The following is a 21,910-nucleotide window of genomic DNA, read 5'->3' as shown; positions in this document are numbered from 1 at the left end:
TTCACATTTGGGGAGTATGTACACGAACTTACAACGTAACTACATATTACTACAAAAGTCAAACAAAAAGCTTTGTTCGCGCAATTTAAGTTCATGATAAAAAAAGTCACAAATAGCTATATTTGAAACTCACATTGTTGTGACTCTGATCTGTCTTCAATTCGCGATGATTGGAGAACTGCACGTAAACCATGCGTCCGCGCATATGAGGAGGGGTGACAGTGTAACACGAGACCATCGATGTCGCGGATACTTCATCGGCCATTTCGAGAAAAGCTTGATTTTTGCCCTTAAGGACGAGCACATTTGTAACTCGACCAAACGGTACACCTAATGAGATGACATCTGATTCGCTGGATTCATTTGGAATGTTACGCAAGTGGATGACTTTTGACGGTTTGCCTACAAAAAAGAAAATGTAAAATGGTGTTATTATTTGAAATTCAAATAAATAAGTTATGAAATAATTGAGAGATATAAAATAAAACAGGCAAGTACATATCGATGGTATTCTCAAATAACGACATAACTCAATAGTTCTTGCATTTAAAATATATAGAGGATTGGGTTACAAAATAACTATATTTCTCTGTGGAAAATCGACTTATATCTAATTGTTACCAATCCTATAGAGGACGCAATTGTCAGAAAATCTAAAGTCTCAATTACTCTAGACTTAATTTACGTAACGCAACCTAATATAATGACCAACACAAAATATTTTTGTTCAGAAATATTTTGATGTAGCTTAAATATAGGCAGCAAAGTGACAATCAGCTGAAAAGGAAAATACAAAAACAATAAATTTTCCCTTCTGGCTAAATTAACGTGTTTAGTAATCATTGAAGATTTCTTCCGTAAGTTAAGTTAAGTCTAGACTAACCGACTTATAGTCTGCAACCCATGAAGTTCAACTATTTTTGACTTAATTTATCGTAAGAAATTGTTAGATTACTCTACATGTTAACTTAATCCATAAGCGTACATATCTTCCTTATTGTTTAAATAAAATAACTTTTCCAGACTGAACCTTACTAAATCTTTGAAAGCTTAAAAATGTTCACTATAGAATCACTGCACATATGTAATACGAAAATTTTAATTGGCTCTACTGAAAATTTTTATAATTTGAGTTATGTCGTTATTACGGAGTTTGCAGAAGGCATTTAAATACATAGAACAATCCAAAAATATATTTTAAATTGCCTTTGTTAATAGTAATGAAAGAGTAAATTGAAAGAAATGGCAAAGACATAAATTAATCTTTATGCAATGAACGATAAGTATTATTTGAACATAGGATAATTATTGATGTTTTAAAACAGCTGTAAAATCGTTTCTGATGCAAGCGAGACAACTTTTTGGCTTCTCCGACATACCTAAGAGAATACCAACTTGCCATTTCGGCATTTTTATATGCAGTTACATATATAGTATACTTAAAAATATTTTTTTACCTGAAGCTAATTAACGCTTTATTTAGATAAGGGTAATTAAGCTTTACATAGTAGTATTTGCAACACCACACAATACTCATTTAATGTGAGCAATAAACCCTTTCATACCTTCGTCCCATACCGAAAAATGACATTCATGCTTTTGCCAGATCTCTGGTGGCATATAAAAATACCGAACGCTCCATCCACGCGCTACACTCACTCAAAGAATTTACATATGTATGTATGTGCATACTTTCGTGCAGTAGGTGACTGAGCAACGGTTGTGGCGATGTGCCGCAAATGCAGTGGTAAATGCCACACATTTTACGACTAAATTCCCTACGCAACACAATGAGGAGCTTGGCAAGTAGTTCCGAGTTTACAGCACTTTTAAGCTCCTGCACTTAAGGAAGGCGCATGAGTGGCAAGCTAGCTAGCTAGCTAGATTGGGTGTCACGTTGTGCAGTAGACAGATGGTAGCTCATGGCACAAGAAATACTTTATGCTTATAAAAATTTAAGCTACTTCAGACGTCAGAAAGGAAATCCTTGAAATGTTGCACATCACAAATGTTATGCGGCAAACAGCTGCAAAAATAGATGCCCAAAAATGAAGGGTAGCAGAGCGAAAGAGAAGAAGTACGTAGACGCGTAAGTGTATAGGTGCCGTAAGTGACGACAAGAGGAAGAATATCACAGAACACGAGCACATCCCTGCAGAAAATCTGACTAGCCTAGAACTAGCGTAGAACTAGACCTTTTGCCGACAGTACCAGTTCTAGCTCAATACCCAAGCAATGCTTTCAACTGTCCAGTTTTGCACGGCGATGTCATTGGCGGTGGCAATTGTCGCCCAGTGCATTACTTTGCAACCGGTTTTTAACTGGTTCCATTTTTTTTTTGTATAACAAAACGTTTTTGCGATTCGATTTTTGGATTTTTTTCGTTTTTTCTTTTCTTTTAAAGATTCCGTTTTTGTGACACATTTTATTAAAAAAAAAAAATATTGTAAGCTGCACGCAACAATTTAAATTCATTAAATTTAAAAACTCACAACTGCCTCCACCGCGATTTGAACTCGCGACCAACGATGGTTGAGTCGGAGGTCTTCTCGCTGAGCTACTTTCGTATTGTACCAGCAGTGAGCATTTGCACATTTACACCGCAAGTTTCAACTGTCCCGCTCTGCATTCCTTTTGCACCAGTTCAGAGATATGTAGTTCGGAACTAGCGCTTTGTCAGACTGTCTCTAAATTTTACTGCAGGGATCCTACACATTTTGCTTGTGTGCGAGTACGCTTATGTGTGTGTACGAGGATGTAACACTCACTGGGGTAAAGACTTTAATCCGCTGCTATTTGTACCACGCTGCAAGAATTTATTTATGCAAAAATACTAACAATGCCGACAACAGCACAACAGCACAACAAGACTAACAAACAGCTATAACAATGCGAACTAAAAGCACAAAAACGACATTAACAAGACATTGCAGCATTCTCATGCAACGAGACCACTGTACTGGCGTGAACTTTCGCAGCGGGCAATGGTGGCACGGTGTGAATGGCCAGTCACTCGACAGCCAGTCAACTAGTCAAGTGGTCCGTTAGTCAGTCAGACATACAGTCACTCAATGAGCTGACCAGTTCCGGAGAAGTAGGGCGTATAAGCGAACGAACAGGTGTATTGTCGCTGGATTAAGTTGAAAGGTTACACTCTATTTACGAGAAACTGGGTATAAACCGATAGGTTGTATATATGTAAATATGAATAAGTATTCGTAGACAAAACGCCAATAGTGCACACACGTATTAATTTACCTCTCCACAGGCATTTTCATTGTATAGGGTGTTGCCAGGAACTAGGCATAGCAACTAGAATTTCCAGGGAAAAAAGATACATTAATAATGAATACAAGTAAATTTTTTTCAATTATATTATTTAACCTACAATTGTATGTATAGACAGTTTTCAATCTTTGAAGGAGTGTGAGTCCGAGTGGACAATTTATTGTCTCTGTTTCGGATTCAAAAGATGGCAAACTCGATTAGAAATAGCCAACTTCATATCAGAAAAAATTTCAATTAGCACGAAATTGTTCCGGAAGTAGAATCACAATACCAAGAGTGTGACTGAAATTCTCGACCGACTCGGATTTGCGGGGGGAAATTTCAACAACTTGCACTAACTCCAAATGCACTTTTTTATGACATTTCCGGAAAATATCAACGAGTGGCAATGCATTTGTTAAATATTGGTAACGAGATTAAATAACTACTTCGTATTTATTTTTTCGCAACCCATGGACACCTAAGCAAGTGTTTGCTGCTGTTGCCAGAAAATGTGAATGTGAACGTGTTAATACTACAAGCCTAAATAAAAGCTGTTGTTGCGGCTTATTTTCCCAGCCACAGACACAAAGACAACAGAAATGTCGACTCATACACATTCATACCGGTATGTGTTGTGCAAGCGCTCAAATGCAGGCAAAGTTAATGTAATGGGCGCTAAAGTGGCAAAGGAAACAAACAATAGTGTGAAAAATAACAGTAACAAAATTTAAAAAAATTTACACAAAAAAATATAGAAAAACGTAAGTCCTCCGGAAAGCCTGCGGCAGGCCTCACACCAACCCAGTCAGGTGCCGAAAGGACAATGGTTTTAATCGTTGGGAATATGTGGTAACGTCTGCAGCTGTCGCCAGAAGTTTCTGATTTGCGCTAGCGTTTTAAATTTTTAATTTTTTTACATTTTAAATTATATATTTTACTTTTCACTCTGAAGTATAAACAGGGCATAAGCTAATCTGATACCTTAAGACCATTTACGCATCGGTATTATACGGCTTAAAAGTTTCACTAAGAGTTTGATGAAGTTCTTGGACTAACGGATTTTCACATGAAATATGTATGTTTCCCAGGCATATATGATGACGGAGATAAGTTTGTGACGCATACATGTTCAATTAAATTATTGCTCTGTCTATTGGATTAATAGTGTTTAAGCGACTTATGCATTTCCCGCATAAACCAAGTGCAGCGAACAAACACACGCACTTGAGTTTAAAAGTAATCCGTTCGTTCTTAATTGGGTATGCATTTTTTATGCAATTCTCAAATCTCTCTTCGCGAAATTTAGTGAAGTGATAAGTCGCTGACAATTTCAGCCATGGTCTATGCTAACCCCAGCTTGGCTATCACACGATGCTGTAAGCATCTCTCCCACTCCACTCCCGGAGTAGTTTTTGGCATGGTAGTAAGCTACAGCTTACAAACCACAGTGGACCTCTGCATGAATGCATCCCTGAATAAATCCCAGCTCATTGCAAAGCTGCCGTACCAGGGTATTGTACTATCCGGGTACCCGGGAAATATGGTAATTATCCGTGTACCCGGGTACCCGACAAAATGTGGAGAAGTAAAAATTAAGCGCATTTACGATTATATACCGCAAACGAAATCTATAGACTCTTCCATACCATATGGGGAAATATTATAATATATGTATATTCGTATCTAAAGGTAGTAGCTATAATTTTACGATTGTAGAAATATTAAGTTGTAGGGAGCTAAAAAAATAATAATAATAATTTCGTTTTGATAAAGTACTAGCAGACCCGGCGAACTTAGTCCCGCCCAAAATTTTTATTTTTTGATTGAAACTTTTTGGTCCAACATTTTCACGAACAAATCACGTTTACGATTTTCATTGGCACATTTATCTGCTAAGATTATGGTTTGGTGGTCATTTGCCGCTTTAGATAACCTATGGAAGGTGTTACAACCGTGAAGAAGTTCTTGAAACTCTCCAACGGTTTTCCTCTTCACTCTCTGGCGGTTACAATGACCCGGTTCTATAGTGAATGTCCTAGAAGCTTTACAGTATAGTTGGTGGCAATTTCAAAATGGGTGCGAATCATTGTTCTACAGAAATGTAATATACATATATTTATTTCAGACGAAATACCTTAAAAGCTTGAACGCATTGGGCCAATCGTAACACAGGAGAGTTCGATATACTCAAAAGTTTTTTCGCTTGGCTGTTTTTAGTAATAACTCGCCTCCAGCGCCAATCGGCAGCACGTTTTTGCAATAGTATCGCTCTTACCATTACCAACGCATATTTAAAATATCGGATCATAAATAAGATTTTTAGTAATAACTCAACTACAGCGCCAACTGGCGGATTAAATTGTAGAACTAAACCATCCAGAGACCCACCTACACACACAAAAAATAATGGTTGCATTTAGGAGGATTTCACTCACAAACACAACTAGAGAAGAATTATAAATACGTTCAAAGATAGCTAAAAATCGGCACGTTTGTAGACCCCGCGTCCCCTTTTCAAATAGCCCCAATTTTCTCCATGAGTATGGGCTTGATTTCATACGAAGTTCCAGTACTATACCAAGAATACTTTCAGAGATATGCAGTATAAAAATTCGGTTTGTATGGGAGGTGCCACGCCCCCTTTTCCAATAGCTTCCATTTTTCTACATGAGTATGCGATTGATTTAGTATATCTCCATACCAACTTTTCCATAGCTCTACCATGAACACTTCCAGAGATAATTTCGAATTAATTCCGAAGAAATAATGCTAATGATTTTTTTTTTGTATTAACATTAAAATGTTTAAATGAATGCTATTGCAATAATATATTGCATTAAAATTACAACAAGCATTAAAAACCCATTAACTAATTTTATTTTGAAAGTAAAAACTCTTTGCTGACGTTGAGGGTAGAATTTTAAGGTCAAAAAGGATAGTGACGGATGTTAAGGCTGGTTTTCACTATGTCAAGTTCAATGGCATTTGTCGTCAAATACGTAAAATCACATTGTCAAATGGAACTAAAAAACGGTTTATTGATTGATTTAGATCAGAGTAGGTCTTCAGTCGTGTGCATGCACTGCTAAACTGGCTATCTGTCCGTTTTTGGCATCAACAATCGACATACAAATCTATAAAAGCACTCTGCGTTGCACGCACATTGGCTTTCATTTTCATAAAACATCTAACAATGTTTAGAAGAATTTTTCTACAAATACACATAATATAATGAAGCTCAAAAAAACTATTAGTAATTATTCCAAGTCCTTCCAAAAGAGGTTATTTACATATATTTTACTAGAAAAAAAAATTTAATGGTTTTTAATAATGCAAACGAGCTTGGATAATTTAATGAAAAAAAAAATTTCATTAGCATTACATTTTTCAGAATTAATGCATTGAAATATTCATTTGCATTAAATTTCATAAATTAATGCATTAATTTTTACATTAACATTATTGCTTTAAATACCATTAATGCATTAAAAAATTAATGCATTTTTCACAACTCTGCTAGGTAAGAGTGTTACTCATACGCCATGTAGGTACTATTAATGATAATAAGTAACTACTTTACAAAATCAACACCAGGGTGAGCCGAAATACACAAAGCGAAAAATAAAATACAAATAATAAAAGAATAAAAGTCTGGGGAACGTCCTGCTAGAGAGCAGGGCGAGCACGAAAGTTTTGAAAACTTAACGTTAAGAATGACAGGGTCGTCTGCGTGTTCGGAGGAAAAGGAGTGAGAACCACATATGTTAATTCTAAGCCAGAGGAGAGCTGGAATTGTCAACTTCCAGATCGTTTATCATTATGGGACAATTTTTCATTTTCTGTGAAAGAAAAGTTCGTGTCTTGAGTCTTTCGCTAACTTTATTTGCATAATTATCTTTCAGTTTTTTTTTATTAACTTTAATATTCAAACATTTCAAAGTCATGGAACGCTATGAGATAGTTCAGAGAAGATTTGTTCCTTTTTCGTTCTCTGTAAGAAAGTTCCTGTGACTTTAGCTCCCAAATTTTTCTTCGAGTGAAAGTTCCTTAGAATTTTTTGAAAGTATTGTTCGCATTTTGTTCTTTCTGGGAACGTCCCACAAAGTTCCCAATTCCCAATGAGAACGTTCTCGTCAGTTTTGTTCTCATTCTCGTTTTGGTTTTGACGCGTTCTTGGTAACAAAACTACGAGAACGACATTTAGTTTCGATCATACATTTTGTTCTCGGTCCCTGTTTTAAAAAATTAATATTTACTATTCTTTAAAATATACGCACATACATTCATATGTACACATGCATGTATGTATTTATATCCACTTATACATAGGTGTACATTCAAGACATAAAAAATGTATTAATAAAAATTCTCACTGATAGAATATTTATCCTCACCTAAAAGATCATACAAGAAGCTTTATGTCGCGTTACCCGGGTGTTTTACGTTTAACCGGCATCAACATATGTATATTACCCGCGTACCCGGGTATCATCAGCCCTAGTTATAAGAATACTACCGTTTACCAAATTTCACTCAAATATCTCTAGCACTGAGGGACTAGCCAGCATGGCTTAATCAACTAAGCTTGACTAAATTCTAAACCTATCGACAGATTCATTTTTGTAAGTAACCAATTCGGTTTCTACAGCAGAAACAACGGTAAATATTGGCTTATTTTTGGGATCAATTTTGAGCCTTTAAAGTGCTCTAGCAACTTATGATTTACAGATATAACTTTCATAGGTCCTCTGGAGCAACTTAAATATTATCGTTTACAAACCTTATATAAATTCAACAAATATTGAGGATTTTAAGGCAAAAGATTTATGAAAAATTTAGTAATTTCTTTTTTATTACCAAAATGCTCGAAAACCGCTCGAATGATTTTGTTTTTGTTTGCTTTAATCAAAAATTGAAGGTTTGGGAAGTATTGGTTGATATCTTCTAGATATGTTTATTTGGTTCAAATATATGGGCATAAATGATTTTCCATATAAAAGCACTACGTCATAATTTTGCATCACGTGCATGCGTTGGAAGTGAGAGAAAGAGGCAAAAAGAATGTGTGTGTAGGTACTTCGGCTTTTGAGTAACAGATGTCGCAGTATGTAAATACATACATACGTAAATATGTTAATCGCAGTTAATGTGAATCTGTTTTTCTTCTAATAATCTATAGCCGTCATCGATTCGCCACTTCGCTGCTTGCTATGTTTGAGTTCCGGTCGCTTAACGAAAAATTTTGCATGTGAAAGCAACAACAAAGTTAGCTAGCACGGATAGACGATAGCAAGTTTGGTTGTACCTCATTGAGTTCGTTCATTTCGCCACTCGCTAACTGTTGGCGAATCGATGACGGCTTATGCATGTATGTAACAAAGTATGTACATATGAATGCATAATACGCGAACATATTTTCGTCTTATCAGATCTGTACCGTTCGTTCGACTTTACAAAATAAGGTATCAAATTAAAGGGCTCGGCCTATGTATGTGCAATAACTGCTTATTTTTACAAAAAGGGTTGCCACCTGATAAAAAAATTTAACTCAAATTATTTTTAAGTTAAATCAGTATGAGTATCCATCGAAATGGTTTTGGAAAGGCTTTATTTCTTAATTGTATGTAGAAGGGTTGCCACCTGTTTCAAAAAGCAAGTTCGGGTTAAATAAAGGCAGAAAATTTAAATTTATATCCTGATATGGATGTCAGGCGGAAGAGGTTGTGGTTTGAAAATATTTTGCAGAAAATATTTTTGTTACAAAGTTAGATTCAATATAAGCAATAGGTTAAATAAATTACTTCAGTGTGAATATAAATCAAAATTGCTTTGAAGAAACTTTATTTCTTAACTGCATGTAGGAGGGTTCCACTGATTTAATAATTAAATTCAGTTTCAATTCCAATACCGTTTCAACTTGAATGTGATCTTAATAATATAACGTATTATACGTTTAATTTTACCGGGTGTGGCTCCGCCCCAGCCTCCAGGTCAAGACGAAGGCGCTGGACTGATTGTTTTTTTTTTGCTTCTTAACTGGGCTTATATCTAATCTAGAGAAAATCGGAAAAGCAATGTTTTTGCCTTATTTTGACAACTGAAGAATATTGGCGAAAAAGACAAAAAACACATTTTGAGAAGCTGGATAAAAATCGAGAGAATTTGAAATATATTTCCAGAAATCAAATAGCGAATATGGGTCAAATAGCTATTGTCTCAACTACAGAAAATGCGAAATTTTAAGAAATTCTAGACACAGGACTGTATAAGCGAATAAAACTAATAGAAAAGTTACCAATGTTTTTATATGCGGGGAAATTTAGCTTTTGTGCAAAGGTAGAGCGTTTGTAGATTTCACACTATCATTCGAGAGGGGAGTTAGTCGGTCTGAGGTGCAATGACATTTTATGAAAGAAATTGGTTAAAATTATGAATACAAAAAATATAACAATAATTATGAATTTGAGGTTAGCTAACACCCGATTTACATGATTCAAGTACTTTAAAGCAATTCTTGTTCGTTCTCTGTTGTGTTTTTTATTTGCTTTTTCGCACTTTAACTCTGTTGAATTCAAGTTTTTGGTTCTTTAAATGGGAAACAACGAAAATGTCGAAATCAAGGCAAGGTACTTGTTAGAACTTTACGGTACATACGCATGTATGCTCTTCCCTTTTCTTCTAACCCCCTCTCTACCAGTTGCAAGCAGAATTAAATTCAGTACTTCAACAGTGTAAGTAAATTGTTGATTTTTCTTAGTGGCTTTTCTAATTGCAATGTAAATTGTTTAAGTGAATACAGAATATGATTTTGTCAATTTCTTCCGTTTGAACACCTTTCTTAAGAATTTTCTATTTTTCAAAATGAAAGCGGAGCTCCTCCCATGCCTAAAGATGGTCAAAAGATGATTGTACCTAAAATTATGTGATTGTACCGAATGTACCTCTAATTCAGCACATGTCGGAAAAAGGTACCATTGTACCTACTTTTCATCCCTGCCAGGTTCTATCTCTTCTTCTTGTGCTGCTTATAAACATCGGACCAAATTTATAATACTATTTTTTTCATGAACAGGAAAGATATATAATAAATATTTCTAAACTTTGCTGTAGCTCGCTCAGGAAGGAAATAAAAAGTTGTTAAATACTTTTTTCGCAGGTAAGAAACTCTTGCTAAAAACGCGCAACGAAAATAATTAGAATTTTTAAATATTATATATTGAGTTTGTAAATAAATTAATTATGCGAATTAAAAAAAACAAGCACAAATTTTTGGGGACTCGAACCTGCGTCCTTCGGATCGCTTGGGTTGCAGGTACTCATTCGAAAACTGCAATGCCATCGTCGGTGCTGCCTACATCGAAGCTCCTATATTGCTTATCCAGTTGGATAATCTTATTGACGCATATGACAGAGAATTTAATAGGCTTTACTAATACAGAAATAAATTTGAGATTGGCCTACTACGTCCAGCGAAAATTGCAAGTGAAAACCCAAAATTTTACTCTATCTCAAAAACTGTCACAATTTCTTGTACTCCGATTCAGTATTCGGATTTAGCGAAGAATTATTTATAAAAATTCATTCAAAGGTGTCGAGACTGGCCAACAATATCTAAAAAATTGTAATTAAGTGAGTGCACTTTTTTCAGATCCCAAATCCCTAAATTTGGCTATATCTCAAAAATTGATCTACTATCTTACATTTTAATTTCATACTTGGATTCAGCGGAAAATTTTACATTGGAATGCATATAAAAATGCCGCTAGTAGGAAATTTTTGTCATTTTTGTAAACTTGTGTTATTGCCGACAAAAGTGCAAGGCGGACCTGAGTGCGTTTTATTGTGAAAAACTTGTGTCATTTTGCCACGCCCAATACAAGCTATACATATATCGTTGCAAAGCTTAGAAAATAAGCTACGAAATAAAAAATGCAACTAATTTTTTGGAAAAAAAAATTTAGAAAACAATTATAGGGTCCCCAAAAAAAAATGGAAGAAGTTCTAATTTTTGATTCTCTATCATAAGTGTGATATGAGAAAATAATTTTAAGAAAGCTTGTGACTCTAAAAAAGGGCTGAAATTTGGAGGTTTACATAAACTCGTATAACTCGACAAAAAATCGCGGTAGAAAAAACTTCTTTTACACACTGGTTACAAATAACCATAGCAAAAACGTGGTGGAGTTCGAACAAAATGCAGCCATACAATTTTTTTCCTGGTACACTTGGCGACTTTTGTCCCGTATAAGGGATCACTTTGGTTGAATCTAAATGAGTTTGAATATTTGGAGTGTACATTTTTCAAGCATCTGGCTTACTATGCATATAGCATATGAACTTTGTTTATTGGGTCGTTATCGCTTCACCGTGGTGATTTCTCTTTTGTGAAGGTGAGCTTACATCTATAATTGACTCAAAAATAATTTCAGTTGATTATCTGAGCCAAATTTTACTTAACCAAACTTTTTCTAAATATAAAACTAAACTTATTTGTAGCCAGAAGAGGACGAATGTATCTTTTATTTGTGAGCAAAAATACAACAGCAGTTAAGCCCTTAACTGAGAAGGTTGTCTGCTCCATTTTATTACGCTTCCACATAAATCGCACGTGTAATAATATACAGAAGTATTTAAATTTTGTGGGCAAACCCAATCAAAGTTTGATCAATTTATACAGTTGGTATACAAAACGACAGTTGAAAAGACCCATACCTTCGCCATCTTTGGGAAGTTTAGGCATCTGTTAAGCTGAACATGTTTTACTTATCAAGCTTGTTAATTGTATGAGGAAATCTCTAAAAACGTAAATTTTGAGTTACATCACTATATTATTAAACGTGCGAAATGTTGTTTGAATGTACATACGTAAGTTAGTTGCGCTAGATACATATGTGATTGAAAAAAGTAAAAAAATGCATATGTACGTGTAAGTACATACTTGTATGCATAAATGAAATAAAGTGAAGGCATCTGTATGCATGCGGCATGGCATCACTTTACATCGACTTTATCTGCGTGACCCACTTTCTGCAACGAACTAAAATCACCTTAAGCGCTCTCGTCTACTATATTCGCTCTACAGTTATTTTTTTCTACAATTTTTAATTGAAAATAATGATTTTCATGCGATTTACACTCGTTTAACACCCTCAGGAAATGTAATTTATTAAACTGTATTTACAGAAGAGAGAAGGCGTTGGTTTGAAAAGTAATTTTTTTATAATACATACAAGCTTTTGCGGCTAATACAGCGTTCATATATAAGTCTCATTTCCAATTAACTATCATCGCTCAAAACTGCATACAAATTGCTATGTATGTATGTAAGTACCAATTACACGAGTAGCAATATTAAAGTTATCGCTGCCACTTGACCTATCTACTTTATGTGCCCGTCTTTTAATTGCATTTATGGTAAGAAATGAAATTATAGTTTAAAAACTAAAACCTCCCTATTATAATAGCCATTCATACTGTCATCAGGTATGTAACTTGAGAATAGAAATCGCTGCATCTTTTAGGCGCATCAATATTACATAGTTACATCCCGTGCTAATAAAAGGAAGGTAAAAAAGGAAGGTTAAAAGATAACACTTTTCTTATCTAACCGGGAAAGGAAAAACAGCTAGACTGGATTAAATTTTAAAGTGGCTATCTGTCATCGGCAGGCGCAGTTTAGTAGCTTAGGCGTATATACATACATATAAAATTTTATGAGTGCAGTTAATTTCTTCATGATCCAATGATCGGATCTAAACCAAATTAGTATGGGACCACCACGGAGGTGTCACCTTTTTGTTTCTTTATTCTGAAATATGTGGACCAATTCCTGCAGGAGAATGGTTGAGTTGAAGCAACGCTGTAAGGGGAAGGCCACAAAAATTCATATCACTGAATAAACTGACAACACAAAATCAACAAAAACAGAAAAAAATAGTAGAGTCAGGGATATCCGTGAGGAATTTATGTTTTCACTCTTCGTACATACATATTTACATATACATAATCTCAGCCACTGAAACATATGTATGTGCATATGTATGTGTTTGCTGGAATGTAAGAATGTATGTAGGCAACTATGGTAATTTCTCACTGTCAATTCTACGACTTTGATTGGTATTTTGTGACCATCAACGCTGGCCTTACTGTAAGGAAGCGAAGTTAGTATTTAAAATATCAAGGTTAAGAACTATCAGTTGGGAAACTAAGTTTTTCCGAAGCTACATAAGTATATTGTGTTATCAAAATTTTTTTAACAAAATATGGAACTAAAAAATGGGTGAAAATAAAAAAGCAAGCTCTCTTTAGCTACATGATGACATTAAAAAAGAGCTAAAGGTAAACCATAAGCATTGCATATTTCGCTCTTTTTTGCTGAGAGTAATTTCGTTTCAGATTCATTTCCGTCTAGAGCTAATGAAAAAGTGTAATTTCCGATAAAACGAGTGCAACCTGCATCGATGACCGAGTACGAAAGTTGCTGAAAGACAGCATTCACATAGAATAGCAATTGCAAAACAGATTCATTTGGTCAAGGGTTCGAAATCTGAGAAATGACATCTCATTTATTTGAAAATATGTATTTGGAGCTGTGATTTGTATTACATGGCAATAAAAAAGTGTTGCTGACATCAAAATGAAATAAAATTTACATCAAATCAAATAAAGAGCAAAGTAAAATAAAATAAAAAATGCATTGTAAGTAAATAAAATTAAAGTTAAGTATATTAAATTAATTTAGGTTAAATCACGTTCCATTAAAGCCAACTAAAATAAGCTTACTGAAATTTAACACAGATTTAGCGTTATTTTATGGATGAATTTCGATTTTCCGAAATAAAGATTCGAAAAATAAAACTAAGCCACTCATATTTTTTAGACAATTGGTACGGTATAGCCAATCGCTTGAATAATTTCGAAAATTACGCGGAAACTCTCTCAACGATTCCATGTTTACTCAAATAATTACGATTAAATACTTTAATTATAAACAGTAATCAATAATAAGGAATCACCCGCATAAGGGCCACCTAGAAGGACTATCATATTCGTCAACAAATAGCGCCATCACCCTGATTGGCAGGGAGCGGTTAACTCGGTGATGCAAATTGCCATTTGCGATGCACTTGATTTCCGTAAAGGGTTGCTGTGAATTGTATACAACAAAAGCTTGTTTGCTGTACATATATTTATATTCAATATTTATTTATTTAATAACGTGCATATGTCCAATAATCTGCCAATAAATTTTCAATACAAAAGGGAATACGCACGTACACAAGTAGCACGCATTGGCGATATGAATTTAAATTGTCATCATTAATTAACTTTAGCATATGGAGAACAAAACGATGCCCTGCTGAACAATATGTATGTGCACATATTCAGCCATACATATTTATAAAAGGATGCTTGTCCAGCCTTTGGCTTCGATTCATTGCATTTATAAGTTATCGTTTACCTCCCCACACATCATCAAACACATCTCGCTCTGAAGATGAAACTTTTGCTGCGATTTCTTTCAATCGGGATATCGATACATATTTGTGCATCGACGTATGTACACATTTATTTGTGTCTACGCAGATTCCATCAATATACTGGAGCGGTTAAGAAAATGTTGATGTTATAACACAAATGGAGGTAACTACACTTTTACGCCGACCCACATTGTGTCGTATGGAACAATCTATGTGCACAAAATTCATTCCCGAATTTCTAGAAAAGGGTAACTTATTTACATAAAGGATATCCGCATAGGCCTCACTGCACAGTTTTTATGTAAACAAGTAAGAAAGTCTAAGTTCGGGCGGAGCCGAACATTAAATACCCGGCGCAAACATTAAATATATGTTTTTTCACCTTCCCATTCCTACCGCTAGATGGTAAGCCGGGGTGTATCAATTTTGAGTAAATTAGCGTCCTTCAATTTCGAAATATTCAAGTTTCAAGCATTTCTGAAATTTACCGTTATTTGAAAAGCGGCCGTAATTTTAGTCCGATTTCAATAATTTTCAACTCTTTGCTTTCATGTGGCAAGCACAATAACCACACCGAGTTTGGTAGAAATTGGTAGAACGGTTACCGATATACATATATGTGATCATAAGTGGGCATTGCCCCGCCCATTTTCCAAAATTTTACCATAAACGTATTTCTTGGTAAAGAATTGTTGCAAGCATCAATTTTGAATAAATTAGCTTCAATATTTACTGATTTATCGAAGATTTTGTATTTCTCTAAATTACCGTTATATGGGATGTGGGCGTGGTTATTGTCCGATTTTAAAAAGTTTCGGCGATTTTTTATGCTGTGCCAAGGCCAACAACTGTGCCAAGTTTGGAAGAAATTGGTGCAGCGGTTACCAAGATATACACATGTAACCATAAGTGGGCGTGGCTACGCCCATTTTCCAAAAATTTATAATATTCTTATTTTTCGTCTAAAAATTATTGTAAATATCAATTTTGAGTGAATTATCTTCAGTAGTTACTAAAATATCGCAGTTTTCGTATTTCTGGAAATTACCGTTATATAAGAAGTGGGCGTGGTTACAGTCCGATTTCGCCCATTTTCAATACCAACCTACCTTGGATTAAGGGAAACCTGCATACCAAATTTTGTTGAGATATCTAAATTTTTGCTCGAGTTATCGTGTACACGGACAGACGGACAGACAGACATGGCTTAATCGATTTCTTTTTTCATCCTGATCATTTATGTATACATTTGTCTATATCTATCTCGATTCGATTTGGCTGTTACAAACAACCGTTATGTGAACAAAATTAATATACCCTTGTGCACAAGTGCGCTCGGGTATAAAAATCAATTCATGATGTTACTGAAACCAAATTTTTTACTATGGCCCCATTGGACAAATATGGGTGTTTCCATGAAAATGTAAACCGAAACTGCAAGTTCAAGCGACTTTATAACTAAATACATTTCGTATTCAGACGACGAAAAGAGGTTATGAAAACGCGTAACAGTGGAGAAGAACTAAAGAATTAAATAAAGAATTAAACCATATATCCCACTTTTAATAACATACAGAACTATTTCAAAATTTAAATTTTGTGGGAAAATGCAAAGTTGGTTCAGTTCATACAATTGGTATACCAAAGGACATACGGGAAGACACATATCCTCGCCATTTTTGAGATGTTTAGTCATCTGTTACGCTGAGCATATTCTCCTTATCAAGCTTATTAATTGTATGTTGAAATCTCCAAAAACGTAAATTTTGAATTACGTCTCTATATTATTTAACGTGCGATATGTATATATTAAGCCTCATTGCGAGTGTCGTGTCGACTGGTGTATTAAAACGGAAAAAACTGGGCAGCACTGAACAGTTTTCGACGTGTTTCGTCGTTTACTTATTTCTGCACGACAGTAGGCAATGTCAATGTTGACGAGTCGTACAATTTGGTCTAATTTACGACTTACGCAACGAGTCTGATTATTAAATAAAATATTGTATGGTCTTTGTACAACTTAGATGCTGGCCGGACCAGGGAACAAAGCGGCCGTAAATGAAAAACTACAAAAACTAATTTCCTACTTGAACAAAGAGTTTGGTCCTTACACTGCAGCGAAAATCTCAAGTTTAATGACACAAAAACGCCGAACCACGTAAGCTTAATTTTGAGTCGTCGATTATGGAACTCTATACCGTTTTCTAGATAAGATCATTTTCCCAAGATATTTAAATTTTTATGAGAAAAAAATTAAAACATTGACAAGGAAAAAATATTAAAAGTGTGTACATATTTTCATTTGTCCTGTTCCTTTGTCAAAAAAGCTTTTAACGATGAAAATCTATGTATGCATAAATAAACAAGTTTTAAGTAGTCAAAAAAGTGCAATATTTTTTTTATGAAATAGAACAGGAAATAATGTTACTCATACGCCATGTCGCACACGGCCGTACTAGGACATACATACTGGTACATGGCGTATGAGTGTTATTTTCCATGTTAAAGTTTGATCTTTCTTTAATTCGAAATGCAAACTTAAAATGAAAAAACCGTAAAAAGGTTTATTTGATCTAGAAAAAACGGAATACAGATCCGCCAACTGCGACGCAAAATTAAATTTACGATTCTCGACGTTTTTTTGTGTAATTTTGGCGTCTCCAGTGTTATTATAATGTGCTGCGTTAAAGATAAATAATGAACTATCGTTGTTTTTATCGATATTTCACAAATCGATTCTAAAAATTATCATTAATGCCCTACACTAAAGGTAAATTTGTATCTCTGCATTCCGCTTGCTGTTGTTGCTTTTGCTGCAGTATTCGTACGAGCACATTAGCAGCTGTTTCATAACGCTGCTGTCCACAAGATGCGCCTGTTACTACTCAATTACATTTTGTAAACTTTTCAATTTGTAATGAAACAAGGACCAGCGCGAGGAGAAAGTGAAGGGAAAAGAAAACAATTATGTATCTGTTTATTCGTGCTGCCATGCCGCATAATCGATTAATTGAAAAGCACACAGACACATACATACATACATACGTATGTATACGCATACACAAATTTATGCTTTCCTACAACAAAATGCAGATAGCGAACTGCCGGAGATGTTCTGTTCTGACGCCAGGCATTTGTACGCATCGCACCCTAAATCAAAAACAGTCACAACTCAACAAATCCCAAATGTTCAGGAGAGGTAAAAACCAACTGTTGATGCAGCGCAAACGACGCAAGCAAAACTAAACAATATTAAATATTAGTATTTTTCCAGATGAAGAAGGAGAAATTATGTGCGGTCGTTAGAAATACGTCTGTAAACTCTTTTATGGGAAAATAAGTTATGGAAAATTTTGAGTTATGACAGTTTTTTATTTAAGGTGCGATATGTAAAACTGTTGTACTTGTCGCTGTTAGTTATTGGCTACATATTACGTTCGCACAATGTCGCATATATCGTGAACTGGCTGGATGCCCTTTCTCCACCACTTCCTTGCACTTCAACGCGCCTCTTCTTCGTCGTTTGGCATCCACTTCATCTACTCATTAATAAATTACAATATTTTCCCATTCTTTCGTGCAACGGTGCGTATGATTGTTATTTAATAATAATAACTGCTTAAACGCTCACATTGAAAGTGTGCAATGCAGTACAATGGACGCAGCAGTATACATACATACAAATATGCATGCCCTGCACCAAAAAAAATATATATGAAATGGTAAAAATAACAAACTTTGGTGACGGAATTCGAAAAGGGGACCATATACATCAGAATATTTATTCTGATAAATAAATATTTAATGTTAAATAAATTTAATAAATAAATATGCAAAAAATTAAAAAAGTATTTTTTTATTACTTATATTTATGTCCAAATACAAGTTACGTAACACCTAATGCAGGGTTATCTTTTGCGGCCATCGCTATAGAAAAGTAGTTAGTTGCGAACGAAGAAAATAAGGAATTAAAAATTTACATATAGCCGACTGTTGGGTAGTTAAAAGTTAGCTACCAACCAGCCCCATTTTCTGCAGGGTGTATGTATGTATATATATTTACGTATGTATGTATATCTTTTTGCATGTGTGGGTATGCTTCATTATCGGATGCAAATTATGTAAGAGCTCGACCCGGAAGCCGTTGTCGGAAATGAAACTGTAACTTGCGGCGAAAGGGGATGAGTTGTAAGCATAAGTAAGTATGCATGCATGTATGAGTGAGAGTAGTAATAACTGTAAATGGACTATTATTGTTTATTGTATGTATGTATGTACATATGGATCAATTGTCCGCGTGAATGTCTAAAGAATATTATTATTAATTAACTCTCACTCTCGTAGGTGTTTTAATTTGCCTGATACAGCATACTTTTATGCGCAATTGATGAATGTCAATACGTGAAAATAAATCTTTAAATGCAATTGCAACAAGGTGAAATGCGTTAAAATATTCAATGTGGCACATTCTTAAAATTTGTTAGTATAATGTCTTTTGGTATACTGCACAATGCAAATTTTGCCGCAAATAAAAAACTAAACTGATAAAATTTTTATATTCATAAATACATATATATAATATATTCAGAGAACGAACCTGCTTTACGTTTAAATGGATTTAAACATTTTATTTTCACTACCACTCAGCAGAATAAGTTTAGCCCTCAGGCTTATAATAGATTGGCGCTTACACATATGTTAGTGGTTGGCCGAGCTTCTCCTCAGGCTTATACCCAGTGCAATATATGTACGTACATATGCCTGGCTAGACCTCCATATAAAACGAATTATGCATCTATATATTTTTTATAATCAATTTGTCAAAGACTATTATGGGCACTTATCCGACCAGTTGATGGGTCCTCTATGCAAATTTTTTCTTCACCTTTTGCATAACAAACTATTCTTGATTATTCTCCCGATCAGTGATTTCTTCGTCATTATTATCTCATCCCCATCTTCGCTCGGATCTAATTCACACGAGTTTGAAATTGCGGAACCAATACGTTCTAGGAACTTTTCTTCTTTTATAAACTTCACGAAATTTATCTTAGGAATTCGTATCATAAAATTTGTCGCTCGACTTGTGAAGAAGTTAAATGGAAACTAGCTTTCTGATCATGTACGAACATCAGAAAAAACTAATTAAAACAGCATAAATAATATATGTATAGCGCCCCAGAAAATACATACGTCACACAATACAAATTTTAAAAATAATTAAAGTATCCACACAATTATGCATTACTGTCAGCGCGAATCTGTACGAGAAAAACTATAACAATGCGGACCATAGTTTTGAATGAGGAACCGTACACTTATGCTATTTTGCTACAGCGATTTATTTGAACATTCACCGCTCTTCTTTCCGTCGCACAGTGTATTATTTGCATTTTCTAGAAAATATTAATTCAATTATTTTACGTCGCTAGATTTCAAAACAACATCAAAAATGCTTTTAAAAAGACGAAATAATAACAACAAGAAAATTTTCATCAAAGTGTATGGCGGGAGGGGATTTGATTTGGAAGATTTCGAAGCGCAATAATATTTAACTTGTTTATTTGAAACTGAATTTTAATGTTTACATTGTTTGAGTTTTGGGATTTATGCAGCAATTGCTGAAATACAATTTTGGTTTCAGTTTACAACGTTTTTATCAACTTGCAATGTTGTATGTCCAGACCACCATACTATAAATATAGCAAAGGTATTTATGGCAAACCTAATCTAGATATCAACCTCGTCGTAGGTATCATATCAAAGAGATACAGTTAGAAAAACTCTAGAGATAGATGTCGTCTGGGCAGAAGAAGTTAAAAATATGCACTACATATGCTACAGCGGAAATGGACGACACGACATTTCTTTAAATTAAATTAATTGCTGCTATGTGTATGTATGTACATTAGACTGCATCACTCCCCATACAAAAGAAATCAGTACTATTTTTCCATTGGAATTATAAAATCTATTATATTTTTAGACGCCCACCAAAATATTTCGGAAAAATATTAAGATTTAAGTGAGCTGGACCAAGTTGAAAATACCTCCAAAAATGGAGTTTTTTATGAATAAAAATAGTTTCTTAAAGATTTTTTTTTGAAAAAACTCCCTCAAATGACAAAACGGTTTAAGCTTAAAAAATTTGTATAAATATGTTTAAAAAAATTGAACGGAATCATAATGATGATATTTTTGATACAGTTGTTTAACTTTTTTCAAAGATTGGTATAGGAAAAACTTGAATAACTGAACCCAAACTCTTCCGATTTAGACTTAAGAGGTGTCATTGGAAAGGTATTTTCTCTCTTTTTATTTATTTGCTAATAAACTCAATCAAAGGATGAAAGGGAAAGGTAGGACGAAAGAAGGTCATTTAAAGTTGAATTAAGATGTGTTGGTGTTTGAAAAAAGAGACTCGAATGACTTTTTCGCACAGAAATAAAAACAGTGTCTAAATCAGAATAGTTTTAGCCCACTTACTCAAGTTTTTCGTAAATCAATCTTTGAAAAAAAAACTAAATAAACAGCATCAAAAATCTCATTCTTACGATACCGTTGAAAAGATTTTTAAATATTTTTATGGGTTTTTTAAGCTTAATCTGTTTTCTCATCTGAGGAGACTTTTTTCAAAAAATTCTTTAAGAAACTATTTTTATTCATAAAAAACTCCATTTTTGGAAGTATTTTAAAATCGGTCCAGCTCACTTAAATCTTCAATATTTTTTTTTTGGTGATGCAGTCTAATATGTTAGTTATCGATTAGAGAATGATTGGAAAACTAGCCACATACTCCAATCTCAAACGAAAAACTATCGAGATTCATAGCGATCTCAACAAAAATAGGACATAGTTCTCGACTCGAGAAAATATTATTTCTCCAATCGAATTCTAATGTTGATATCTAATGGGATTCGAATGTGAATTTCAAACTGCTGTTTTGCTTTATTAAATAAAACGCTTTTATTGTAAAATGTGTTTGAAATGTATTTGCAATAAAATAATAATGAATTATTTTAACTTAAAAATAATTTATGATTCATTCATTTGGAATATTGTTTATTTACATTTATTTGAATTTGCGATGTTTCTCAAATTGTTCTCGAATCGAAGTCTAATGTAGTTCTCTAACTACGTCATCGGCTCGATAACGATTA

At 34.2% G+C, this 21,910-nt stretch overlaps 1 protein-coding gene across 1 annotated transcript in view; it reads right to left on the bottom strand.

Annotated features, from left to right (window-relative positions):
* The window catches only part of heph (polypyrimidine tract-binding protein 1 heph), a 422,821-nt gene that overhangs the window by 137,524 nt on the left and 263,387 nt on the right, over positions 1–21,910 (bottom strand). Inside the window, exon 7 of the mRNA XM_017609147.1 lies at positions 134–402. Within this exon, the coding sequence (XP_017464636.1) occupies positions 134–402 (269 nt within the window). The remainder of the gene's footprint in view (positions 1–133; positions 403–21,910) is intronic.

This window comes from Rhagoletis zephyria, unplaced genomic scaffold (assembly GCF_001687245.7).
Source record: "Rhagoletis zephyria isolate East Lansing unplaced genomic scaffold, Rhagoletis_zephyria_1.1 Rzeph_scaffold_00008, whole genome shotgun sequence".
NCBI lineage: Eukaryota > Metazoa > Arthropoda > Insecta > Diptera > Tephritidae > Rhagoletis > Rhagoletis zephyria.
Note: the sequence above shows the minus strand (reverse complement) of the source record. Positions and strands in the feature narration are given on the sequence as shown.